Source organism: Myotis davidii, unplaced genomic scaffold (genome assembly GCF_000327345.1).
Source record: "Myotis davidii unplaced genomic scaffold, ASM32734v1 scaffold69, whole genome shotgun sequence".
NCBI lineage: Eukaryota > Metazoa > Chordata > Mammalia > Chiroptera > Vespertilionidae > Myotis > Myotis davidii.
This window is the reverse complement of record NW_006300363.1, coordinates 2942708-2966021: the sequence shown is the minus strand read 5'-3', so window position 1 is coordinate 2966021 and position 23314 is coordinate 2942708. Positions and strand designations below refer to the sequence as shown.

The 23314-nt window shown below is 43.6% G+C and overlaps 1 protein-coding gene and 1 long non-coding RNA gene across 5 annotated transcripts in view; one reads left to right on the top strand and one right to left on the bottom strand.

The window, feature by feature from the left end:
* Positions 1-2747: 2747 nt before the first annotated feature.
* Positions 2748-3053, top strand: LOC107185138. Its single transcript, XR_001516058.1, has 2 exons — positions 2748-2869; positions 2965-3053. It is a non-coding gene; the product is annotated as an uncharacterized LOC107185138 (long non-coding RNA).
* Positions 3054-4201: 1148 nt separating this feature from the next.
* TEX2 (testis expressed 2) overlaps positions 4202-23314 on the bottom strand; it is a 53409-nt gene continuing 34296 nt past the window's right edge. The window contains exons 7-11 of one of the 4 annotated variants that reach the window (XM_006776703.2): positions 16284-16416; positions 10409-10534; positions 8521-8730; positions 6558-6678; positions 4202-5701 (exon numbers count right to left, since the gene is read on the bottom strand). In XM_006776703.2, coding sequence (XP_006776766.1) covers positions 5579-5701; positions 6558-6678; positions 8521-8730; positions 10409-10534; positions 16284-16416 — 713 coding nt within the window. In that variant the 3' untranslated portion in view covers positions 4202-5578. Of the gene's footprint in view, positions 5702-6557; positions 6679-7815; positions 8276-8520; positions 8731-10408; positions 10535-16283; positions 16417-23314 lie in introns of those variants that run through there. The other 3 variants (XM_006776704.2, XR_001516049.1, XM_015572442.1) reach the window with 3 other exon arrangements.

Below are 23314 nucleotides of genomic sequence, written 5' to 3'. Positions count from 1 at the left end.
ACTCCATCCAACTGAGCCACACCAACCAAGTCCATAATAAAATTTTTAAATGAATTTTTAAAAGGAATATCTTACCAGATTGAGCTAAATACTATAATCCAACCATATGCCTACTACAAAGGACACATTAACCAAAATCACATAGAAAGGTTAAAAATAAAGGGATAAATAGACAGTTTATCAGACAAACATAGACACACACACAAAAAGACAGAAGTAGCACTGCTAATCTAATGTAATATAAATTAGAATTCAAGGCAAAAACCATAATAGTTTAGTGTGTTGTCTCATACATAAATATATGTAATCCACAATGGAAATGTTATCAGTCACCAACCACAATGAGACAAACAACCTAGCCTCAAAATACACAAAACAAAGAATAATAGAAAAAATCAAGGAAAATGACTGAAGCACAATTTATTTTTTTTAAATATATATTTTTATTATTTCAGAGAGGAAGAGAGAAGGAAAGAGATAGAAACATCAATGATGAGCATCATTGATTGACTGCCTCCTGCTCACCCCACACTGGGGATGGAGCCCGAAACTTGGGCATATGCCCTAACTGGGAATAGAATCGTGCGTGACCTCTTGGTTCATAGGTCGATGCTCAACCATTGAGCCATGCTGGCTGGGCTAATTTTAATATATAAATTTCACAGTAAAAATAAATTTTTGGGTGAACAGTTCTACTAGTTTTTGACAAATGCATAAAGTCTTGTAACCACCACCACAATCAAGATACAGAACAGTTCTATCACCCTTCAAAATGCTCTCGTGCTGCTCTTTGTGGTCATATCTCTACCCCACCTGGCTGCCCCCTCCTCTCCCCTCCCCTGCCCAATTCCTGGAAATTCTTTGATCTGTTCTCCATCCTTATAGTTTTCTTTTTTAGAATGTTCTATAAATGGAATCATACCATCTTTTGAGTCTGGCTCCTTTCACTCAGCATAATGCTTCTGAGACTCTGACAAGTTTTGCATGCATCAGTAGTTTATTCTATTTTATTGCCGAGTAGCATTCAATTGTATGGATGTACCACAATTTGCTTACCATTCATCCAGTAAAGGACTTTGGGGTTGTTCCAGTTTGGGGGGAGGGGATTATGAATAATGTTGTTATAAACATTTGTGTACAGGATTTTGTGTTAACATAAATTTCCATTTCTCTTGGGTAAAAACCTAGGGACAGCTAGGTCATATATAGAGTAAGTGCATGTTTAACTTTTATAAGAAACTGTCTGATTTCTTTTCCAAATGGTTGTACTATTTTGTGTTCCCAAACAGTAACGGAGCAAATTTCTTGTTGCTTTGCATTCTCACCAGCATTTGGTATTTGAAGCATAATCTTAACATCACTATCAATCAACACATCACTCACAATCAACTATAAAATACGGAGATATGGACAATATAATTACAACACAGCTAAGGTTGAATTGATAAATATTTCATGTCAAAATTTGCAGATGATAGTAAAACCATCTTCATTTCAAGAATCTGTGGAATATATAAAAATAGATCATATTCTAGTTCAAAAAACTTAAATACATTTCCCACATAGACTTAAATAGTGTAGAAACTTTACCACACTGTAATAAATATTGATATTAATAACACGTTTAAACAGCAACAAAGTCATATAGAAGTGACAAAACACTTGCCAAAATAATTACTGCTCTAAATCAAATAGGAATTTTAAAATTTAACTAAAGACTGTAAAAAATAAAAAGAAGAGGCCCATTCAACTACAAACTCGTAGGTTGAAATGTTTCATTACACACACACACACACACACACCAAAAAACATTTCCCTTATTAAGAGGAAAAAAGAATTCCCAAGGAAAACATAGGAAGGAAATGAAGATAACCAGAAATTGTGACTGTTTACTGTTCCTTTTCCCAGTCAACGAAGCTCTTAGAGCACAGGGTCATACTCCTATGTCTAAGGGTGAATAGTGTGCCTGGCTCACAGTATGAGCTCAATATTTAGCAACTTTTAACTTTCCTAAAGGTAGGCCTTCTCTCCTTTGGGCTTCCACAGTAGGCTGCTATCTTAGAGTTTATTAAAGTATTAGAACCACATACGTTTTCCACATCAAAAAAGTCCCCTAAAAACAAATATTTGTTTACCACTCAGAATGTACCGGGCGATTGGCATTAATCCCCTTAATCATTACAACTTTTTTTGGATATTCTTTTTCAGAAACTGAGGCTCAGAAAGGGTAAGTGACCAAGGTCATAGAGGAACTCATCACTCTATCCTGATTTGGTTGCACACCATTCTCCTTTCCCCCACACAAGCTCTTTCTACCGGAAAAGGTTACAGTGAATTGAGGGGCAAGGTTCGTTTGCCACCTTTGTAGCCACAGCTCCGAACCTAGTTACTGGCACAGAGTATCCCAGACAATTAGGCATTACTTGCGTCCTGTTGTTCGTAAAGATTTGTGGGCCACAGAGAGACGCGCTAATTACCAGCCCGCCACCGAGACCTGGAAAGAAATCTGGAATAATTCAGGACTCTCCTAGCCTCCCAGCTCCATGGTTGGCTTGTAACCACTCTATATTCTGGCGGACTCAGCGAGCACGGCCAATCATTAGGACACTTTCCAGGCACGTGGCCGGAAGTTTGACTTGCTATTGGTTAATAACAGTAGGGCCCGCCCAAGCACCCTGCCTGCTTCTTTAAGTAGAAGCCGTGGGCACGCCTCCGTCTTTCGGCGGCTGTAAACTGGCGAGGTGAGGTTGTCTGTGCGGTGAGTTGTGGCGGGTAGGCCTCGGGTACTCGGGCCCCGGAGCCGGGTGGGAGGCGAGTGGCCAGCGGTGATGACATATCAATCAAAGCACGTGTTAGACTGCTGACAAGGGTGATGCGAACTAGAGTCTGAGCCTGGCCGCCGGCGGGGCGAGGAGGGAACAAGGCGGCGGGGGCGCGCCCGCTTACCCCCTGCTCTCGTTGCAGGTCCGGCCGGCCGAGGACGTCGGATCCGTTGCCCTCCCAGCTATTCGACCCTTCCCTGAAGGCTCTCAATAAAACAGATTGTTCCTACCGCTGGTGTCTGTGTTTCTTGTCGTGACGCGCTGCCTTTGAGCCCCCGCTGCGCCTGCGTGTGGCGCCGGGGGTCAGGCTGCAGCGCCAGAGCAGCTGCTTGCGCATAACTGGGGCCTACGGCGCTCTGCCGGCGGCCCTTTTAACCGCGAGCGACACGGCCGCACGCTCTGTCGGGGTCGGGTTTTCCGGGGGTTTGGACTGACCCAGCCTTTAGGCTGAGGTTGAAATGCCCTAAGGAGACATTGGGGATCCTGTAGGCTCTGCTACCGAGTGCCCCCCCCCGCCCCGGCATTTCCCGTGGTTGCCCTGCAGTCCCGGCTCTCCGTCAGTGAGACAGACATGCACGTGAAGTTAACCGCGGTGTGCGTGGCGGTAGAGAAAGAGACGGGCTGTGGCCTTGAGCAGCTTAAGGGCGTGGTGTATTCGATAGGAACCGGCTTCAGTCGTGATGTGGAAGGATTTAATCTGGCTAAGGTGTAAATTTAAGGACCAACTGCTTGTTTGAATGGTGTGGGGCTAAAGCGTTGGGTGAAAGTGTCCAGTCCAGTTAGCCTAAACAGCTTACAACAGTGTAGCTGTGAAGGTTAGATTTTTATGGTTTACTGGGCACAACATGGGCACCTTGATAATTGCACAGTCATTCCTTTGTAATCCAGATTTTTAAAAAAATACATTTTATTGATTTTTCACAGAGGAAAGAAGGATAGAAACAGATCAGCTGCCTCCGGCACACCTACTGGGGATGTGCCCGCAACCAAGGTAATGCCCTTGGCTGGAATCGAACCTGGGACCTTTCAGTTCACAGGCCTACACTCCATCCACTGAGCCAAACCGGTTAGGGCTGTAATCCAGATTCTAATTGAACAGTCTAAGCTGCATCACTTCTGAGTAGGAGGAAGCACAGGTGCAGAGTAAACTGCATTGGCACCTGGAGGGGGCCCCAAGAAACAGACTACTAGGCAATACAGTTCAAAACTGTTCCCCTCAGATTAAATGTGGATTAAGGATAATAGCACTTAACTCATGTCGGGTGTGGTGAGTGACTACCTGGGATCCTTAAGAATGCTGGTCCAGTGATCACCCAGGAAATAGTGCCCACGTGTCCCTATTTAATTAGGATTTAGTAGAAATAACAGATGCCTTTATCTAGTATTTGACATGAGATTTATTTTGTGAAAGAATGCAAGCAATTTTAAGTCCCCCATCTAATATTTTAAGTGCAATAGGGTACAGTCATGTGTCATCTCTTTACAATACACAGTAGTGCATCTAGTCTTCTGCCTTTAGTTATTGCACAGAAATGATAAAGACCAGTGAACAAGACATGCGGACTGACTGGCAAACTGGCCTACACAATGAGAAATTGGAACAGCACACTGACTGGGATGGTCAAATTTAAGTCAAATGGTTAATGGTCCAATTAAAGTAATCAAGTAAAGGTTCAGGTATTTTTTTCAATATATCAATTTCTTTAAAGTCATGTTCAGGCAGGGTGCTGTTTAAAAAAACACTATTAGTACACAAATTATCAAAAGTTACCGAAGGTAATTTTGATGTTGAATGCAGCTTTAAACAAATTTTAAATTCTCAAAGCAAATTATACAATTAGGGCCTCCACACTTGTAAACGAAACATTCTGACACAAATGCACAAATTAAAGTTGGCAACGTTGAAGAAATGTCACATTAATTTTGAGATATGTAGTGTTTGATGAGCAGGCTTTTGGTCTTGACTCGTGATAACAGATGTTAAGTTTGGGTCATCAGAAAAGGAAACTGACCACAATAGATCCCAAACTAGATGAGCAAAGCCTTTGCATACCTATGTAAAGTTTCCTGGAGCACACTAGAAGACGGTGACCTGGTCATGACGTGTTTAACGTTTTCATGTGCTGTCAGGAAATTATTTGGGATTAGAACCAGGTGGTTATATATCATTGGTAAAAGGCTTGGGATAGTTTGATATTGTGTCAGTGTATGTTCTATGGCTACTTGCTTCCAAGACAAATTAATATGAAGAAAAGTAAGTTGCTATGCATATCTTTATCACCAATGAAATCGTTTACAAAATTCCATTCCCCACCCTCCACATGGTACCACATTGACATTCTCAAAATGCGGAGGGCTGCATCACATAAACTAGGAGAAAATGTTCCACTTGTGCTCTGGCTGCCTGAGGAAAAGCTTTGGAGTTGAGACAAGGGGAAGAAAGCCTTCCAATTGTAGCTTTGCTCTTAATGTGCTCTTGCTGCCACAAAAACTGGTCGACTCAAAGCCATGGTATGAGTCGCAAAACCTCTGGATCCACCTTGATTCTTCCAATCTCCTTTGAGTCAAAGTTTTGCAGTAGGCAATCCAGACACCAGTTGCTGGATGCATGGAATGACACCTCACAGTGGAATGGGCACTGGCAGGCAGAGGGCAGAAGCTGTGGTGAGGAAAGGCCTGTGTTACAGCAGACAGGCAGCCAAGAACCCCACACCTGGATCTAGATCTCAACACTGGCAATGTCAGGTCTTTACCCATCACAGCTGGTCAGCAGCCTCCACGAGTGGGTCTTTCAGGAGGCAGGAAGTGGAGCGAGGGTCCATGGCTGAGTGCATTATAGGGATATACACATCATCCATGTTTGGCATGACAAAAACTTTCTGTAGGAAGAAAGAACAGCCATGTAGAAAATGTTTTGTTTTTTCACTTTTCTTTTTGGTGATATTAAACTTTCCAGAAATCGGTTTTGTTATATTTAATCTATAGCTTTTAAGTAATAAAAAGCTTCAATGGCAGTAACTCAAAACTTACCACTACAAAAATACATGTATTTTACAGGTGAAACTCAGTACAAAGTAAATAAGTTGCTAATAGATAAAACCTTGAGAGACAACTGTGCCTCAAATATCTGATTAAAATTGGATAAAAATAGCTCATCCCAGGGCCTGGGCTACATTGCTATTAACTTTTGGTGGAGAACGCAGAAGACAGGCTTGGAGAATGAGCTCTTGGGAAACTCCAAGACTGCTCTAGAAGATCCACAGGGGAGGGACAGGTCTGGTGCATCTGTAGACTCCCGGGACAGGGATAGCTGTTCACAGAAGGGTTTCTAAAGAATGAACAAACTGAGCAAAGTGGGTATCACACAGAACGGGAGCAACTTTGCTGACCATGGGTGTGTGCTACTAGCTGGCCAATTTCAGGGCCCACAAAATCCAAAGATGGACCCAGCAGGCAAAGGGCTTAACCTTCGCCAAGCCTACTGGTAGAAGAGGATCATTTTGTTCTTTGGCCCTACCTTTTGGGTTTCCCTTTTGAAGACCACTTAACAGTGTGCTGTGGATGAGTTTCAGAGTTTCTGAAACCACCTGACGTTTACACCTGTTTGATCATATGTGTACTTTCCTGGGATGAGGCTCCTCAGAGGAGGATCCTGACCCACATGAAGTTCAGAGCCTCTGTTCTCTACCCAGAGCTAGCCTCGGTGTGCAACACGAGATGACAGTGCAGGTGTACCTGAAACTCTTGCTCCAGTTTCTTCTCTATCCAGTCTGTCACATGAACTAAAGTCACTTCTCTCTCTCCAAGTTTTGGCCGAGCTTTCAGCTCCACATATGGTGGCTTCCGGAAACCATACCTTTTTTTACAAAGACAAATAATAACCACATTTAGAAACAAAGAAAGGAAGCAGACAAGTACCAACAGCACACATTCCTCATTTACACAGGCCTTTACCACTATTTAACCATTCTTATTCTGATAATCCCCTCTGGAAAGTAATTCAGCACAGTAACTATGATCTGAACTCCCTGTGTCCTGAGCCATGTGTAGGGCTGTGATGATCTGAGAACAGTTCTGACAAATGGCAAGCCAGGAAGCCCCAAAGGAAAAGTCAGTGACCTGGGCTTGGTTCTCCTAAAATGGGAACAACCTTTTTGTCTATATATATATATATATATATTATAAAACCCAAAATATACAAGTGTATAAAGCAGAACGTGAAAGTGGCTTTCTGAATTTCACTCCCAAGATGGGACACTGAGAGAAGTGGTCATGTTCCTCACACCTAATAGGCATGTGTAAAGAGAACATTCCATAGCCTTTTTCATTCCACACTTCCTACCACACTTACTATGGCTTCTCCAGGGAGCAGACTGGTACTCAGAACTTGGTAAAGTATCCAGACAAGAGACTATGTGCTATCAAACTATCTAAAAACTTCAATTTGTCATGGACCAATGTTTTAAAAACTACAATAAAAATGTCAAGTTGCTATAAATGTCCTAAACATCCTAAATATCTAGACTTATCTTTGTGGATCATTAATAAATGGTTCAGCATTTGAGCATGCATCCTAGAGGCCTTCAATTTTATCTCCCATTGAGCAGTGGCATTTATAACTGATAAAGCTTAGAAGGGAAAGAAATGTTACCAACTCTTAGTATTTAAAAGCATTTTAAATTAGGTTTGGAAGACTGTACAGAAAGGTATTAACTGGTTATGTTTGGATGATAAGATTATAGGCTTTTTTCCCTATGAAAATATTACTTTATTAATAACATCTAAAATGACATTTTAAAGTTTTTACTGGGAGACACCGATAAATCATTAACTGACGAGTCAATTAAAAAATCCTCTGGATCATCCCCACAAACTCTCCTGAACACAGGATGTGTACTACTAGCATGTTCGTTTCACTCTATGATAGAGTTTTTTCATTCGAGTGTAGTTCATGGTACCATGGGGTCTCTTATGCAATCCTGTATACACTTACATTTTATAAGCCATGGAATGTCAATTTTAAATTAAGATTCACAGAGTGATTTTCTTCTGCTGGACCCATGAGTAAGTTATTTCAGTGATTCTCAATCCTGGCCAGTTCCTAAATCCCTCAATCCTGGGCACTGGGCTGGCAATATCTTTAACAAATCCCTCTGTAACTGTGATATATAGGTGGGTTGAGAACCACTGGTTAATTCAGTTACAACTCCTTGAAGAGACCTCCTAGCACAGTTCCAAAGTGCACATGCTCTTGCCTCCTGAACATCTAGGCCCGACCCAAGGAGTCTTCCCTAAACGCCTGGGACTCTGTTGCACGTGTGATCCCGTATGTAAATGGCACCTATCTCCAAGGATGCTGTGAGGACTGCCAGGTCAAGGAGTTACACCTGGGCCAGGCACAGAGGAAGAGCTCTACAAACGGCAGCTGTTCTTACTGGTGGATACAGTTGGCTCTAGAGAGGAGGAAGATCAAGAATAGAAACAGCTCATCCATCAAATTCACCTACTGACCTTGTGAAGGTGAATCTTTAAATGTGAATTAACCATTCGGAGAAGAAAGTAGGTTCCATGGAAAAAACGTGTGAAAGTGCTTGTGCCCAGAAGGTACTTTCCATAATGTCAAAGGCAAGCATGCTAGGATTTTTATGGTCACGCAACAAGGGAAATCCCAGGCGTCCCTCAGGGGTCCTTTACATACCATATTCGATCACTTGGGGGAGGTGGAATGTTGACTGCCAAGGTTCCTCTACATTCCTGTACTTCCACAGTTAGCAGCAGGGGTGTATTGGAGACTTCTTCAATCTTCTTTTTAATGAACTCTGTCTCCGTTGCTTTTTGGAAATACTTTGACTTGGTAATTTTATCAACAAACCTCATAATCTTACTTGTTCGATGACCTCCAACATACCTTTAAATGAACACAAATAGGTGTTATCTCTACCTAATAGGTCATTAGCACATTCCTCCAAGTCATGACAATAAAAAATGTTGTGAAACATTGCTAAACGTCCCCCGGGCTGCAAAATAATCCCCAAGTAAAACTACTTCAGACAAGGTAGAAACCTCACACAGAGCTGAGTCTTGACAACAGAGGGTCACACCAAGTTCTCATAGGGCAAACTGAGGAGGCATCTCATGTTTATAGAGCTCACATACTGAATATAAGTCCAGTGTCCTCTTAGAGAAATCTCACCATCTCTAGATGGCACTAAGAAATCATACTTCATGGACAGGGACAAAAAACAATTTTTTAATGACTGCGTTTTAGGTGGCATACCAACTTTGGCAACCACTTTTTAAAGGGCTTAGGAACTTCTAAAGAAAAATGCTACACCAAACTGACATGCCAGCAGGCCAAGAAGCCAAGCTTTTGTATTCAGTCATGTCTACCATAAGACTGCCCTAAGAGCAGAGGACAGTTGCTTTTTACAGTCCTCCACAGTTCCAGAGTGTCAGGAATAGTATGTGTATGTGTGTGGGGAAAAGCAATCATTCCTAATAAGGTCAAGTGGGTAGATTTTAAATAATGCACTCAAACTTTAGAACCAACTCCTCAAACATCTGGGTTCTCTTTTTATCTTCTGTAGGATTTCAAAAGTGAATAGGCTGATATTTTCTTACAGATGCTTCTGGCTTCTTTATAATCTATAACTAGAGGCCCAGCGGAGGCATACTGCAGGGGGCTGGGGACCTGCACCTGACCCGTGTAGCACCACCTGCTGTGTTGTGTCCGCTGGGGTGGGGGCAGGCGCTCCTGTGTGTTGTGTCTCCGCCCCCAGCCCCAGCCTCCCCGTAGCTGCTGGACTGGGGGGCGGCACGCAGTCCCCTCCGGCCCATCTGCGTGCAGCTCCTCCTGAACGGTCGTGATGCTTGGCTAATTAGCATATTCCTTGTTTATATAGATAATAATAAAAACATAATATGCTAATTAAACCGGACTTCCTTCTGGACGAAGCCAGGGCTGTGAGGGAAGCCCAGGTCCTGGGTGCGAGAGGGACACTGGTGCCGGCAGCCGGAGGAAGGAAGGCCTACTCTTGCACGAATTCATGCATCGGGCCTCTAGTCTTTAAATAATGAAAAGATGTGCACAGAGTGGCTGTTTAAGCACTTTGATCATTCCACAGTCCAAGTAACAGGCAAAGAGAGTCCCAGGAATGAAGTTCATGATCCAAAAGATCAGCTAAGTGATCCAGTTTCAAAATTCACCAAAGAAATGGCCTGAATGTCTCAGCTTTGTAGGAATTAGTAGCTGGACAAAGCGTCACTCAACTGAAAGGGGAGTAATGCTCTCCATCGAGCACCAGGGGGCGATGTTGTATAATTTCTGCTCCTTGTGATAGCAGCTCTTCAATTCTATTATTTACTCCAATGGCCCAAGAAAGCCATTTTGTTTGGGACTCTCTTAAGTAAAGAAAGCTATATGGGCTTTTTTGCTTTGGGGCCTGGAATTCAGACAAGCCACTGACTTTAGGTTATTAATGCAAAACCCATTCACTCACTGTGTGGAAGAAGGAAGATCACAGAGGAAAAGGGGGAAAAAAAGCTCACCCCAACTTTTTGCCCTGACTGCTGGAGACCCCACTCACCCTTCAGCCCCTGGGAGAAGTGGTTTGTCTCCCACACTGGGCTCTGGTGCATCGTCTTCCTCAGAGGAGCCAGCACTGGAGGACTCCTCATCGCTGTCAGCCAGACAATACGCCCGGGGCCTGCAACTGAAGAGGACAGAGTCATGACTTTGGCCTGCCCATCACCCAGGCTCTGCTTAGAAAGAGAACACAGCCACTCCACCACCACCACCACTACACAAGTCATCACCCAACCCAAAAAGAGGAGGCCCAATCCAAGAGTCCTGGGACTGGACTGGTTACTTGGGAGATGTTTCAGCGCCAAGTCCTCTGGAAAGAACACAGAGGACTTGGGTCTGAAGAGTGCACTTCTGAGCATGCATCAGGACAGGTGGTGGGAGTTTGGTGCAGTCAACACAAAATGCAGTGAGTTCATCAACAGTGCAGCAATAGCCAAATGGAGGGTGAATGGAAAGAATGATGGTTGTTGCAAGGGTGAGGTGCCAGCTTATGGTGGAGACATGACCATCCCTCACCAATGACGGGGATGTCCAGGCAAGTCCCCTGACTGGCTGACTTAAAAAACTAAGACGCTTTCTGGTTTTGTTACTTCCAAATTATTTAGACTCAACACCCCTTCTTATTCCATACCTGGCCCAGCTACTGAAGGTCACAGAAAAAGCCAACAACCAAACAACCACAGGGCACAAATCTAAAGGGACTCTAGGAAGCAATTAACATGAGGACCCAAGTACTGTCCCAGAGAAGTACAAATTTAAAAACCATTAAAAAAACAAGGTAATAAAAAGCCTCATTGGAGAACAATGTCCTTTGTTAATCTTCCCAGGTGGGATATGCAGTTTCCAGAAGCATGAGGGCTGCTGGATTACCAAGCAGCAGTGAGGGAGTGATCAAGGTTCCCCACTCAGGGTCACTAGGGGTTCTTGGCTGACCTTCGGCCCCACAAAAGCAGCTCCCTTCCTGGATGATGGCTTCACTTCAGGGAGGCAGACGGGCAGGGCCCAACTTTGAGGCTCAGAGACTTAACTGGGACAAAATGAACAAAGGACAGAGTAGTTTCTGAACACTAGTAAGCAACCAAATGGGCACTAAGCAGAGGCTAGGCCTTGTATTTTTGACAAGGACAAAATTACCAGGACAGGCAGTAGAACTTAGGCCCCATCTCTCCGCAGATACAATCCTTTGGGGTTTTCCTCTGATGTTGCCCTTGGGCCACCAGAAGAAGCCTATCGGGGCAGTCATCTCCTAGCCGCCAGGAGCCAAGGGCACCCAAGGGCAGAGCACACACGCTGGTGTGGGCTTGAAGGCCTAGCAAGAGGCTCTAGCACTAGGCGGGCAGGACTGAAATCTCCGCCCCTGAAACAGGAGCCTGGCTGTAAGAGGACCCCAAGAGTGTCCTCCCTGGCAGGACACCGGGATCCTCAACTCCAGCTCTGAAACATTAGAGCCAGCCCTTTAGCCAACAGGCCTGAGCGTAGTGTTAAAGGGAAACTCCCTCTGCAGACACAAAAGCCTCTTGTCTCTGGCCACGGAAACAGCAACAGCACCTAACTGACTTGTTATTCTTCCTCCATCAGAGGCCCAGCTGGTCCCGGAAATGTGTGTTTGCTGGTCACAAAGTGACTTCAGAGTTTTCCATGGCCAGACAGCCCTCATTAAAGCTTTTTTTATTTTGACTGTACATAACAAAATATCATTTCCAATAGAGCTAAACAGGGTCTTAAGATGAGACAAGTCAGGGACACAAATCCCCAAGGATAGCACAGACATCTCAGAAATGTATCCTTCTCTACCAGTAGTGACTGGACCCCTGGCTCCCACCCAGTGCTGCCAGGTAAGGCTTCTGTATCCTGCCTGCTCCTCATCCACCAGCACAAAAGGCTGCCTCAAGATCTGGGACCACAGTGAAACCTGCTTAACCACTGCCCCTCCTGTCCCCACCCTCATTTGTCAGCTGGCAGCCTCCAGACCGGGCAGGAGATGCCGAAGGCCAAGCACTGCAGTGAGCTATCAGGTTCCCGAATTAATCCTCCACAGGACAGAGAAGAGGACAAATTTTGTGTCTGGAAGTTAATAATTTAGACAATGCTATATCAGTTAAAGCAGATCAGATGACACAAAATTCTGATTTTGACCAAATGTTACCTCTACTCTCTGCAGGAGGAGCTATTTTGTGTGGCACTCAATACTTACTAATTAAAAGTGTAACTAACTGGCTGATACTCAGTTTTATAACTGAATATGCATTTTATGATCTCAATCTATGATGTCAGCATGAACTTCAGAGAAGGACAAACTGCACACACTCTTATTTATATAAGATATGCTAGAACTAATAAAGCCTAATTTTTAAAAACACACCTCAGAATTCCAGATGAGTGTGATATCCTTTCAAAGAGTCACCTTAAAAGGCTTACTGAGTTTTGCTGCTGCTGCTAAAAATCTTTTTGGAAATATGTTTGGAGCCAGACACATAAGAAAAAGTGAATTATTTTATCACTGATACTCTCTCTCAGACCAAACATTTTATTTCTTGGTTTCACCATTGTTGACAGCTCTGAATGACTTATAGCAATTTCTCACAGATCCAATTGATCTACGAAGCAGGATGATTTTCTGTCACTCAATAGTTAAAGGAATGTCACAGATTCCAGAGACAATTCTAAAAAAGCAGCTCCAGAATACTTTAAGACTGAAAGTTTAAGTGAAAGAAGCATAATTAGATTAACAGCCCAGTGAGGTGACTGCTTTGTGGGGGCCACACTCATACAGCGCATTCTTTTTTTTTTTTTTAGTTAAGAGAAATCTGCCCCACAGACACACATGTGCGTACATCCACAGAGCCGGACCTAGTCACAGTGTCTCAGGTGGAGTGGTGGTGGTGGTGGTGGTTCAGGGTACACTGTGGACTAGTGACCCAGCATGGGGACAGAGGGGCCCCTATGTGTGGACTTGCATACTGCGCCCAGGCTAAAATGGTAGAGCATTAACAGGCCAAGTGCCTTACAGGAAATGCCCCACTCCAAGGCCACCTGTCATTAAAGAGCAGCCAACACACAGAACATTTCCCTGACCGGCTCGCTTTGGCCTTTTCAGGCAATTCCTAAAGTTAAGGCTGCTCAGTTTACTACCTGAATTCTACTGAGTACATTACTGCCTCAAATTTATGTTAACTACGCATGTAACAAGAGGACTACCTGGGAAATAAAAAGACTAAAGGAAAAACGTCTGCAAATATAAAGTGTATGCACGTTTCAAAGGGAAAAGGACTTCACTGGAATAAAGCAATACTGACTTAAATTTCTCATCAGCTCCCTGAGGGTAATGACGGGAAGATGGGAACCAGCCTCTACCAGTAAGTCGGACTTCTCACAGGTTGAGCAGCATTTCCTCAGACTCCCCAAGGGCACAATCATTTGCACACTTGAAGGAAGCTGAGAAGAGCAGGGAGATAGAGCAGAGACCCTGCCAGAGCGTCCCATCCCGGGAACAAGCCCTTGCTTGAAAGTGAGGCCCTTGACTGGCAGCCACAGAATACAGGGAGCGCCTGGAGGGAAAGGGCTGCTGCTGGCCAACTTTCCAGACATTCTGCTCTTTGGAGAGGTTTAACATCAAGAAGATGTCACCACCAGAGATCACATGCTTAATAACAGCTAAGTGCACACTGACTTCTGTCTCTCCTCCAGCATGTAGCCTCGGTGATTCCGTGCGCTCAGCACTGAGGGAGTGGAGAGTGGATCAAGAATCACTTCTGGGATGAGGTTCTTAGCTATGGGTGGATTTTCAGAGGCTCTTGATGCTCCCAGAAATTGTGAGCCAAATGGAACACATGTGAGCATTTTCTGGGAGAAGGACCCAGAGCTCTTAGAATTCCAAAAGGGTGCGTTATGCAAAAAAAAAGGGTTAAGGGCTCACTGCCCAGGCTTTTGGATTGTATGCTTTTAAAATTAAGTGACAGTCAATTACATGTCAGCATAAAATTTAACACCTTCACAGGAAGGAGCAAAACATGTTATAACAGATTCTACTGGGGGGAAAAACGAGCTTTAGGTATATATTACGAATTCAATATAATACCATCGCAAAGCAGAGGATTTTTTTTCACATAGTCTAGAGAAGATTGTTTACTCAGAAACATATCTATCCTCTGATCAGCCATTTTATGAACCTGAAATTGTGCCAAGAGAGCTGGATAAATAATAGTTAACATGAAGCACCTACGTGGCAAGGATCTCAGAGACCTGGCTGTCCTGGGGCTCCACTTGCTACCCCAAACCTCACCCCCTTCCAATGGAGTCCCAGCAGCTCTTGTGCCAGCACAGGCTGTTCCCAGAAAGGGCTCCTTGTACAAATGCTGCTGACGAGTGTTTGTAGTGTTGTGCTCCCGCTCAGATAGACCTCATGTTCAAGACTGTTCCTGCCTGACACGCTTCATTTTATTGGCAGCTGGTTCTGCCACTCTTACCATGAGGCTGGACTGACGATGCTCAGGCGTGCACAGTGATGGGGGATGTGTGGAGTGCAGGGACATAAGTTGAGTCTGAACACAGGACTAGATCCCCCAGCAATTCAAATCAAGGAAGTTTGTCTGACTTTCCCTGCCAGGAAAGCCTCTTAAGTACTCCTGATCTCAATCCTCTCAGGTCTACAAACGGAGCCTTTATGTCCAGGAACATGATGAAATGACAAGCTTCCTAGTGGCGTCACATGGGATCAAATAAGACAGCACTGACAGGGTATGAAATGCTACATGGACATTTGATAAATACCACTCACCAGAAAATACAATCCACAGATTGCCGAATCCAAACACATTTTAACAAATCGAAAAATGAAAGGGAAATAGCACAGATTAAGGTTAGATTGCATACAGCAGGTGAAATTCTCCAGTTATTAAAATAGGTACATTTCATTAAGTAACTTGGATAAATCAGAATCATCAAGTAAAAGAACATTCTCATTGAGAATAATGTATGACCCAGCTCCCACACTGCTATTAACACAATATAAATATAAGTATTAGGTCAGTATTATAACTAAGCAAAAATTTAAGTCTGTGTCTTATATTTAGACTCTGAGAAAGTGCTCCTGTGAAATGTTCCTGTCACCGCACTGTTAATTCTATGGGGGGCTAAAGATGTGAGAAGCAGACTCCAATAAGCATTTTCAGTTTGGACAAAACAATTATATAATTTAAATTTGTAGTCAGTCATTTAAAAGGTGTATGGGAATGTAAAATTTCCAGCTTATCCATTGTAAGCATTTAAGAAAAAAAAAGCAAACATTATTAATTAGCTTACAAATTTGAATATTTACTAGACTCTGGGCAATAGATGCAGTATCTTCTACAAAGAGAAGCATTTATTAAACAAGTCAATATTGTATTATTTAGGGAAAATGCATCTCACAACACTTCAGGAGCACCCTCTTGGCTATAAAATCAACCACTAATTGTAGTTGACAGACTACAAACCAGACAGACCCGCTATGGGCCATAGCCTTGCCCACGTGTGGCTGTTTGTGGCAGTAAGTTTGAGGAGGTACTTTCTGAGTGACAATTTTCTTTACAGAGCATTTTATTGCGCAGACAAGCCTGCCCTGCTGGTCTCAGTCAGTGATGCCTTCTGGAAAATCGATACTATGTGCCCCATCAGCAGCACTGAGGCCAAAAGGCACTGAGTGGAGGTGAGGACTCACAGTGTGCAGGGTGAAACTAGGGAACCATTGCCTGAAACCCTCTGTGGTCCAGAAGCACTTACATGGAATGTTTCTCTCTCAACATCAGGGACGACTACACGTCAAACCTACTTCTCAAAGGCTGGAGGGAGAGGTTGGTTCCCCAGGGTTGGGTTAGTAAAGTCATATAGCCCCTTACCCTTCTTTGCCAATTTCTCCAACCTTCAGGGCTTCAACAAGAGGCTCTTTACCTAGTTTGGTCAAATTCATTTTGGTCTCAAGAGTCATCAGAAAGGACCCATTGTAGGACATTTCCAAATCGATCCAGAGTCCTGGAGAAATGGTGAAAAAACAGAAGGTTTTTCCCCCCCAGAAAAACATGACTGCACATGACAATATAAACATTTATATTTGAAAGTATCTAAATTGGTATCACACTGAAAGTCTATAGATATATAGATACAGATATAGGCACACAAGAGGAACTCGTGAGGAGAACAGCCTTTGGAAAAGCTGCAAGCAACTGGCAAACTGCCGGCATCTCACTATCACTGAAACCGTCACAGTGAGCTCAGTGCACATGTTAGCCTGGGGTCCCATCCTCTGGGCTCTTCTCACATAGTAAGAGGATGGCGTGACCCAGGGCAAAGCCGGGACAAGGTGGCTGATTCCCAGCCAGTTACAAGGCAGAAGAGAGGTGCAGACAAGACACTTGACTGCAAGCTGGGCTGTTCTTTAAAGACACATGCAAGAGCCCTGGCTGGCATAGCTCAGTGGTTAGAGTGTTGGTCTGCCCACCAAAGGGTCCCGGGCTTGATTCCCAGTCAAGGGCACGTACCTGGGTTGCAGGCTGGCTGCCTGGGCCCTTGGTCAGGGTGAGTGGGAGGCAACCAGCCCATGTCTCTCACAAGCCTCTCCCCCTCCACTTCCCCCTCCCCCTCTCACTTTCCATCTCCCTCCCTCCCCCTTCCAGTCTCTCTGAGAAGCAATGGGGAAAAAATATCCTCCGGTGAGGATTAACAACAACAACAAAAAAAAAGACACATGTGAGAACCACTGTCTTCCTTAAAATGATCTAAAATTGTGGGGGCAGAAAAGACAGGGACACAGAAAATGGTTCAGACTTAGCTTGGTATAATAAGGACAGTGACAAAAATTTTTAGAACCCTTTCCTTTCTGGAAATTGCCTAAAAATGGAAACAAAAGAATTAATGTTCGAGCCCCAGGATTATCCAAATAAAGAACCTATTCCTTGGAAAAGCTACTGTCAATGAGATCATATCTAAGAGCAGCTCACTGGGATGGCCCATCAGCACAAATCTAAATGCAAGCAAGGACCGGTCACCTCAGGACCTCCTTCACCAACATTCTATGGCTCGGCAGGTAGGACAGAACAGACTGGGACTGGAGCGCCATAATATCTCATGGACTTTCAATCAAAATATGATCCTTCAAGTCGGTGCTTAAATGTTAATAAACTTTCAGAGATCCTCAGAAGACAAATGACAACATTTAAAGGAAGCAGGAAATTAATCTAAAACTATTGTTCAAACACAGCAGCATTTTCAAGCAATTACAGTAAATAACCTATCCTCCATTTGGCCACAATCTCAGCTAAAAGCTTTGCTTAACCTCAAGAAGCACTAATGGTATATAATTCCTCACTAAAGGCAGAATAATTTCCAATTTGTTTTCAACAAATTCTTTTTATCATAATTGAAGGTACTCATTTTCCATGAATGACCTGGTTTAATTAAGTGACATGTAGACCAATTATGATTGTCTTCTTTGCTTTATTTCATGCTTACATTAAGCAGTTAGAAATCATCAATTAGCTTGCTCTGCAAAGGTACTGTTACTGGAAGTGAAGGGCACATATGTTTTCATAAAGACATTTAGTCATTCATCACTTCCAATAGAAGAAAGATCAGGGCAAAAGGCTTGATATTAATAGATTTTAAACTCAATATAAAAAGGGCATCAATAAAGAAAATATTTATTCTATATCTCCAGCTTTATTTAACTTAAGAATCAATAGACTCAAATTATCTGGTTGCTGTATGTCTTCAGACATAATCATTTCTTTTGAAAATTCTAGTCAGGTTTTCAATAAATATTAATAGTATGTATTGCCTTTGAAGATTGTTATATTAAAGCCATCAGAATTTTACTTCTTATAAAGTGAAGGTTTTGTTTGTCTATTTTTTTAAATGCGGGGATATAGATACAGGCTTAGTAGGCTTCTGGCCCATACCCAGTCATTGGGACATCCTCTCAAGTGACAGGCTCCTGTACCCTACCTTATGGAACCGGAGGCAGGGAAGAGGAGGAAAGAGCATACGGAGCCCACTCACATGGAAGTTCCCGACCTTTGTGCTCCGGCCTCATTTGCACAAGGGAGACCGCACTGATGTGTGTAGCCCAGCGCCCGGAACATCCTAGTCGGCTCTCCCCTTTCTCTGCCAACGCCAGCCCACTTCCTTACTTCCACAACTCCTTGCTCCAGCCTAGCTGTTGCCACGGCAGACAGGCCAGAACAGAGGAGGCTGCAGGGCCAAGAGGGAAGAGGCTGCAATGGGCAGCCAGAGAGCATGTCTGGGCGAGGGAGGAGACGAGAGGCGGGCATCTGACTGAGCCTCGGAGTGGGGGACGGGGTCTTTTTTATATCATTGTATATGTCCCATGAGCTCACTCATGGGGTCTTGCTCAGTCCTGGTACTCAGTAAAAATGTGAAGGAGTCAAGAATGGTTTGAAAACCTTTAAAAATAGATATAAACTGCAAATATCCCAACAAATTAATATGATGTGCTTGCATTCTGATGAGGGAAAGGTGACAATTTTAGCACTAGGAGCAGAAAAACTCGCTTCTGTGACAAGAGTCAGCAGGCAGAAAGCACCCCGAAAACCGTGAAGCACAACAACCTGGAGCCGAGGCCAACTGGTTACATAACAGGTGAGTCAGAAGGCTGCTGCCTTGTGAGGCTGAAAGATGGAAATTAACAGTTTCTAGAAAGGCTGTCTTCCCATTGGGGATAAATGTAACAATGGGAAGATGGGACGCACACTGCTCCATGAGTGGTGTCTTAACTCTAAGGGAGCTGAATGCTACTCATCTAGATGAATGTAGTTACAGAGTTGTTTCTTTTATGCTCTTAACAAATGTTAAGACTTTATTGTGAGGCATTTCATTTAAAATGCTGGTTTCTGTAACCATCTGCTCTTGGTAATGCTCAAGAACAAAAAACAGAAGTTGAGGAGGACAATTTTTTAAGCCTCTAAATAGGAGTAAGCAGTCAGTCCTGAGAGGTTCTCAGAAAGGACATGAACACAAAGTCCTGCCTCATCTGGGCTGCAATAACAACATACGATACACTGGGTGACTTAAACCACAGACATTTATTTCTCACAGTTCTGGAGGCTGGAAGTCCAAGATCAAGGTATGGCCAATTCAGTTCCTGGTGAGGGCTCTCTTCCTGGCTTGTAGATGGCCACCTTCTCACTGTGTCTTCACATGGCAGAGACAGAGCAAGCTAGCTCTCTGGTCTTTTTTTCTTTTTTTTTTAAAATATATTTTATTGATTTTCACAGAGAGGAAGGGAGAGAGACAGAGAGCTAGAAACATCGATGAGAGAGAAACATCGATCAGCTGCCTCCTGCACGCCCCCCACTGGGGATGTGCCCGCAACCCAGGCACATGCCCTTGACCAGAATCGAACCCGGGACCCCTCAGTCCGCAGGCCGACGCTCTATCCACTGAGCCAAACCGTTTTCGGCTCTCTGGTCTTTTCTTATGAAGGGCATTAATCCCATCATGAGCAACCTCCCTCATGACCTCACCTAAACCTAATTAATTACCTCCAAAGGCCTTACCTCCAAATACCACCACATTGCAGGTTAGGGCTGCAACATCAATTTGGAGGGAGGAGGGACACAAACATTTAGTCCTTAACAAATCCCTATAAAACCGGCACTTTATGCTGCAACATGGGAAACACAACTGACAAGGACAATAGCGAACTTCAGTGAGGCTTCATGCAAGGGCCTGTGAGCAGCTCCGATGACTGTTTTTCACTCTACAGCTTCAGAGAAAAGGATCAGTTACCACCACCACCACCACTACTCAGAGGGAGACTGCAGCAAAAGTTATCCCTCTATCCTAAAGTGCTTATTGAGTCCTTAATGCAAGGTATCAGGAAGTTTACGCCTGAAGGAGAAGAAAGATACCTGCGCCACCTGGTGCAGATCAGACTGCGGGTATCACCAGAGATCATAAACAGCCATGCGAGTATCACCAGAGACAACTAAAACAGAGGTTCTTTGGCCTTCGTCCTGTATTCTATTTAATAGATTCCACGGCCTTGGGTATAGTTCTTCCATGGCTATATCCACCTAGTAGTTCCACTCAGCTGATCACTGTTTTATTACTATTAAAATAACTAAAAGTCTCACTGGAATAGGTTTAACAGGGCCCCTGTGGCTCAGGAGTTGAGAGAACCTAAAGCCTTGCTCACTGAGCTTGGCCCTCATGTTACCTCATTTCCTCCACCTCTAAATAGTAGTGGTTGATTTTCACTCTGAAAGCATCCAAAGAACAAAACCTCTTAAAATGGAGCATTAATAATATATTACCATGAGCAGATGTTTGAGTTATTCGGCTCTTAGAAGAATTCACCAGTGACTGTTTTGTTCCTGGCAAACAGACTGGTGACATATTACTCAGATACCACAGAAAACGAGCATTTCTTGTATTGGGGTTCATCCTTTAGGATAAATGTCATCTTTAGCGTTGTCTACCTGTAGCTGTTCTTGGAAACAGCTCTGCCTTCCAAGGTGGACATAGTTGCAAATCAATCTCTCTCACACCCCTACCAAGATCCACAAATGGGTCTTTTTTCTCCCTTTCTATAAAAGTCTTTTTCTTTCTGCAACATGATCTAGTTAGAGAAGTGTGCATGCCATTCCTGTCAGTACCAAGCCCCACATCTGGCCCTGTCACCATGTTCAGCTCTAGAGAGCTGCTGTCCTAATGTCGACTGATGACAAGGGTGTTGCAGCAAGGGATGGGCAGGTCATAGCCTGACTCTGATTCCAGTTTCTGAAACAATCAGTTGGAAGAGTATCTTTAGACCCATCACCAGGCACCAGGCACTCAAGTTATGGTCCGGAAGATGAAGGGTAGATGGTGGAAACTGCCAGTCATGAGTAAAGGCATCTGAAGACAAACAAGGTTCCTATCCTGGCTGGTTATAGTAATCTTTCTACCTTCAGTTGAAATGTGGGTTGTTATTTTTGGTATCCTGAAACGGGGCAAAATCAGTACAGAAATGCCCAGGGTAGATGCTCAATGACTATGTGCAGACTTAAATACATGAAGCAAACATCCTGAAGACTAAATGAATTCATATGATCCTGAGGAGCACAGTCCATATCCTTGGTTCATTCTGACACTGGTCCCAGGCACAAAGATGATAACCTGGCTGACAAAAGAGGTTCCCTACTAGAAAGCTTTTACTAACAACAAGGCTTTGTGACAGCAGCAGACACTAATGGCTTACTATGTGCCACCTGTCCTCTCTGAGCATTTTACATATAACATTTTATCTCCACCACAACTGGAAAAGGGAGGCACTACTGACACCAGTACTTTACGGATGAGGAAACTGAGTCTGAGTGGTTAGTAACTTCCTGAGATCTCACTGCTGGACAGTGAAGAACCAGGGCTCCAACATGGGTGGCTTGGCTGCAGAGCCATTGCTCATGGAGAGCCTCTGGCCTAGAAGCTGAGGAACAGGATGGAAGGTGAGCTGCTGGGAGATCTTTGGCAAGTCACACCCACTCTGGGCTTTGGCCTACACATCACACAGCTACAACCCAGCAGGGTCTGGGCTAGGTTATCTCTGACTATCCTCTCAAGTCTATGTTATCAGTCTGCCCAATTCTTTAAGTGTCTGGTTCTAAATCAATTTTTAACCATAAGAGAAAGAATATTAGGAGAGAATAAACCAAAAATGTACCATAAAGGTAACCCTGGCTGTCTCTGAATGGTGGGGTAATGGGTATCTGCCTGCTTGTGTAAAAAAGGAGGAAAGGTATGATAAAGACATAAAGCCTGTGCATTTTAAAAATTTGACCAAGTTAGATTTTTCCACGTCTGCAAAGAATACAAGTGTTGGTAAAACAGAAATGAACACAAAAGTCAGAGATAACCTAGCCCAGACCCTGCCACAAGAATTTTTAAAACATACAATATCTGACTAGTTAGTCAGGGACGCTGACTTCTTTTCCCTTAGACTGTCAAATAAAAAAAATGACAACAGCCAGCACAACACTTCCTGTGTGAATGAATCAAAATCATACTTTTTTTTATGATCACCAAAAAGACATAAATTCTGGTGCGCCATAGAATTTTAATTAGTTTATGGGTACTATGAGATGAAAAAGGTTGAAAATCAGTGATCTAGTGAAATATCTCGCTTCAGAGGGACAGGAAAGAGACTGAAGACTTAGATGGTTGGTGAATTTCACTCAGAGCCTGACAGCGTTGCCCTGGGATGCTGCAGAGTTCAAAGCCAGAGGGACACTCAGATGCAGCAAGGCCCAGCTGTGGCACTGTTCTCTTGTCCAAGAAGTTTCTAATTCAACAAAGGGCGAATTCGGCCCTGAGATAAGAGACTGCTAATGCACTGGAAAACAGAGCATGTACACCTATTATTTACTTTCTTTAAGCCCATCGCTCAGAAGGGTCATGTTAGCTGATCATTTACCAGCTTGTTACATGCAAGTCAATTCCTAGAGGCAAAGAGTAAAGGGCAACCTAGAGCCTGCTAGAGGCAGAGGAAGAAAGGCAACACTTGTACATTGACAATGGAGCGAAGATTCTAGCTACACACTTAACACATAGATGATGTATCCTTTAAAATTTCACATCTGGTTAAGAGAACTCTAGCTAAATCATTTGCAAAGAATCTTTTCTAGTTTTACTCTTAGTGAACCAGGAATTAACCAAGGAGCACTCAGATTTATTAAAGTGTAGACATAATTTAGTGGTTATAGGTGATCTCAACGTGCAGCATTAGGTGGACTTCTACATTTGCAAATACTACTCTGGTCTACCTTTCTCTGAAATCAATGAGATGCTCAAAACGTGACAATATGGGGTCACTATCTGCTGAAACATTGCCACAGAAATAGGGCTACTAATTGTAGCACTAGGAAAAAAATCCCTTTGA